Here is a 3,427-nt window from a genome sequence, read left to right on the forward strand (position 1 = left end):
TGTTTGTCATGGCAGCAGTGTGAAGGGGGAGTACCCAGGGAAAATTACTCTCTACTGATGCTTTGTGGAGGATGTCTAAGCCATATGCAGACTTTGCCTCTTACTGACTCTGTCAGTGCATTACTAAGCATAACATGATAAACACACATCTCATTCATTCATCATTGCATACACTTTTCAGAAAACACTTTACATGCATGCCAGATTGCAAGCTGCATCTCTAAATTGTATTCCTATTTGTTTTTTTCTTAGTTGTTTGCCATGTGTTTTGCACGGGCCTACCAAGAGATACCTAAGTACCAGCACAGAGACCCTGTGACCTCTAAGGTGCTGTTTTGTGACCAGTGTCCACCCGGCACAGCTGTGAAACGCCACTGCAGCACTGAGGAACCAACTGTTTGTGCCCCCTGCCCAGAAAAACGCTTTGCAGAGCAGTGGCATTGGGGAGACAGCTGTCAACATTGTACGTCTGTCTGCAAAGAAAGGCAGATTGTACAAAGGGAATGTAACAGCACTCATGACAGGCTCTGTGAGTGTATACCTGGATATCACCTAGTGGTGGAGTTTTGTGTCCTTCACACTGCCTGCTCACCTGGTTTTGGTGTCATTGTGCAGGGTAAGTACACTTATTCTTTGTCAGCAATGTGCTAGCAGATTACACTGAAATACTTTAAAACTGAAATGCTTTACTTTACACTGAAATATTGAAATACCTTACTTTCTCAGATCACCTCAGTCCATTTTAGATATAATTATTAGGGAGCTAACAATTATATTTAATAATAAAAATAAATAATAAACTTGAGACTAAGCCAGTTAGTTGACTCTGAATTAAACCCATAATGCACCCATGATTTTTTTTTCTTGTTTTACCATTTTTAATCCAGTATTCTTCATGTACTATAACCTGTTTAAAGGTTAAAAAAAACACACACACAAAGTATCATACATTAGCAGTCGGTCAGGATTAGGGGGATTAGCTATCTGTCACATTCTCAAAAATTATGTTTAATTCCAGATGGTTTTTTTTCCTCATTACTGCACCAATGTTAGTGTATATTATTATAGTAACCAGTGAAGATGGTATAATTTTGGTTCTTATTAATTTCCAAATACAGTTTGGATTATGTTCCATTATTTGTAGGATTTTCATTAAAATATAAATAAAGGATTTTTTCCTTAGGCCTATCTCATTGTTACAGATGCATTTGAGGTTTTGTATATTTGTATATTCATATATTTTTGTTTTCAATATGTGATTTTAAGAAATGTTAACTAAAAAATATAGGTTGGGCAGTTCTACTTTCACCATAAAATGAACCTCTTTTGGAAACTCTATGAAGTCCTCTTCTTGGTTTATGTTGTTTGGGATTTTACAGATTAGCATTCCATTGACCATGCCTGTCAACCCTCCCGTTTTTCCCGGGATTCTCCCGTATTTTACCATTCTATCCCGCTATCATACCGTTTAAATATTTTCCCGTATTCTTAATCTTTCTATTAAAAAAAACAGTGTCTATTTACACTAAGTGCAAATAGCCCGCCTTATTGACAGAGGCCATTTACACTACCTATACACTACTATAAAAAACAATTGTTGGCTTCAGTGGCGTAGATGGTAAAGCGCTTTCCTTAGTCCTTTTGATGCGATCGAGCCGGGTTCGAATCCGCCTTTTACCGAACTTTTTTTTCTCCCTTTTCAAAACTCATATCACATCGGAAAGGCATTTATTTTCAATAAAAATGTAGGAAATAATCAAAAAGTTGAAAACAAAGTATCGGGTAGGGTTAGGATAGGTGTAGGGAGGGCTTTATTGTCCCAGTAAGGTGGCATCCATTAATGATTTGAATTAAAATTATAATTTAGCCTACACTCAATACGTTATTACTGCATACCGTTTTATAATGTAGTATAATACGGAGGTGCAGATAATTGCCACTATTTGCAATAAGTAGTATAAATAGCAGAAAATCCTGCTATTTTAACATAGTATAAATAGAATATATCGCTATCTGCACTTAGTTAAAATAGCATATTGTTAAAAATACTGCTATTTTCACTTAGTGTAAATAGAATCCATTGCTATTAGCACTTAGTGTAAATAGCATCCATCACTATTTGCACTTAGTGTAAATAGACTCTATCGCTAAGAGAATGAATTGGCATTTTTCAATAAGCCCTTCTGCTCTTTGTTTAGATCAAAGCCAAAAACGACCTTTATTTTTACGCAGAAAACACGCAGTTGTAAATGTGAACTGGTGGATCGACAAGAAGATAATGAATTATAAGACTCTAAAGATATACACTTAAGATATATTTATGTTACTAAATGAATATAATTGTTTGATAATGATTGTTTAAATTAATATAAATATAATATAATATAATATAAAAATTGTTACTTTTGACTCCGCCCCCCATACCCCGCCCCCCTTCCCGTATTTTGGTACCCAAATGTTGACAGGTATGCCATTGACCCCAGGTATTAATCTTTGGTCCTGCATCATTTGTGCTTATGGATATCAATGATATCTCAAATAATGAAGCTTAATAAAGATATGTATATTATTGCTATTCCAAGAAATCAAACATTTTTGAATTTTTACTTGATGAATAATAAGGATAATGGTGGATAATGAAATCACAATGACTCCTATAGGGTCACTTAACTTGTTCTAACTTGTGTATTTTCACAATATTTGCAATAGATAGCCTACCCTGATAGCACACGTACATCACAGAGACGTCTATCTGATGTCTGCATTTACATCTGCAAGACATATTTTTTAGAGTGTTTGCTAATCTGCGATACATCTATTGGACGTTTCCTATCAGATGTCAGATCAGATGTCAAATAAACGTATATTAGATGTCTTTAAGATCGTCTGCTAAATTAATAAATGTAAATGTAAATGTAAAAGATGATTATGAATATGATTTAAAATGTATGTAAAACAGACACCTGAAAGACATTCTTTGGACGGCTGAAAATAAGATCAACCTGTACCAGAATGACGGGAAGAAAAAAGTATGGAGAAGGCTTGGAACAGAAGAAGGCTCATGGTCCAAAGCAGTGGTCGGGAACCTATGGCTCCCCCGCCCCCCCCGGCTCTTTGACAAAAATCATGTGGCTCGCAGGATCTCTCACCCTTTACCAACAAATGATCTATTACAAAAACTATACATCACTAGAGATCAGCAATTCCTTTGTTGTAGAGACCACATAAGCTGATAAAATGTTTAAAATAATAATACATTTTTTGTACTGGCCAAAGTGCGCGTTCAGTGCTGTTCATGAGAGGCACGACAGCAAACCACAAACGTGTCTATGGTAACGTAGAGCTCCTGCACTCAGATTCGTAACGTTAGCTTGTTTGTGGTTATAGCGAAAATAAAGATTTTTTGAACAGCAGAAAAAGTGTAAAA

At 35.7% G+C, this 3,427-nt stretch overlaps 1 protein-coding gene across 1 annotated transcript in view; it reads left to right on the forward strand.

Annotated features, from left to right (window-relative positions):
• The first annotated feature begins 261 nt into the window (after nt 1-261).
• The window catches only part of LOC107708300 (tumor necrosis factor receptor superfamily member 11B-like), a 61,329-nt gene continuing 58,163 nt past the window's right edge, over nt 262-3,427 (forward strand). Inside the window, exon 1 of the mRNA XM_016512488.1 lies at nt 262-616. Within this exon, the coding sequence (XP_016367974.1) occupies nt 262-616 (355 nt within the window). The remainder of the gene's footprint in view (nt 617-3,427) is intronic.

This window comes from Sinocyclocheilus rhinocerous, unplaced genomic scaffold, assembly GCF_001515625.1.
Source record: "Sinocyclocheilus rhinocerous isolate Xijiao unplaced genomic scaffold, SAMN03320098_v1.1 scaffold296, whole genome shotgun sequence".
NCBI lineage: Eukaryota > Metazoa > Chordata > Actinopteri > Cypriniformes > Cyprinidae > Sinocyclocheilus > Sinocyclocheilus rhinocerous.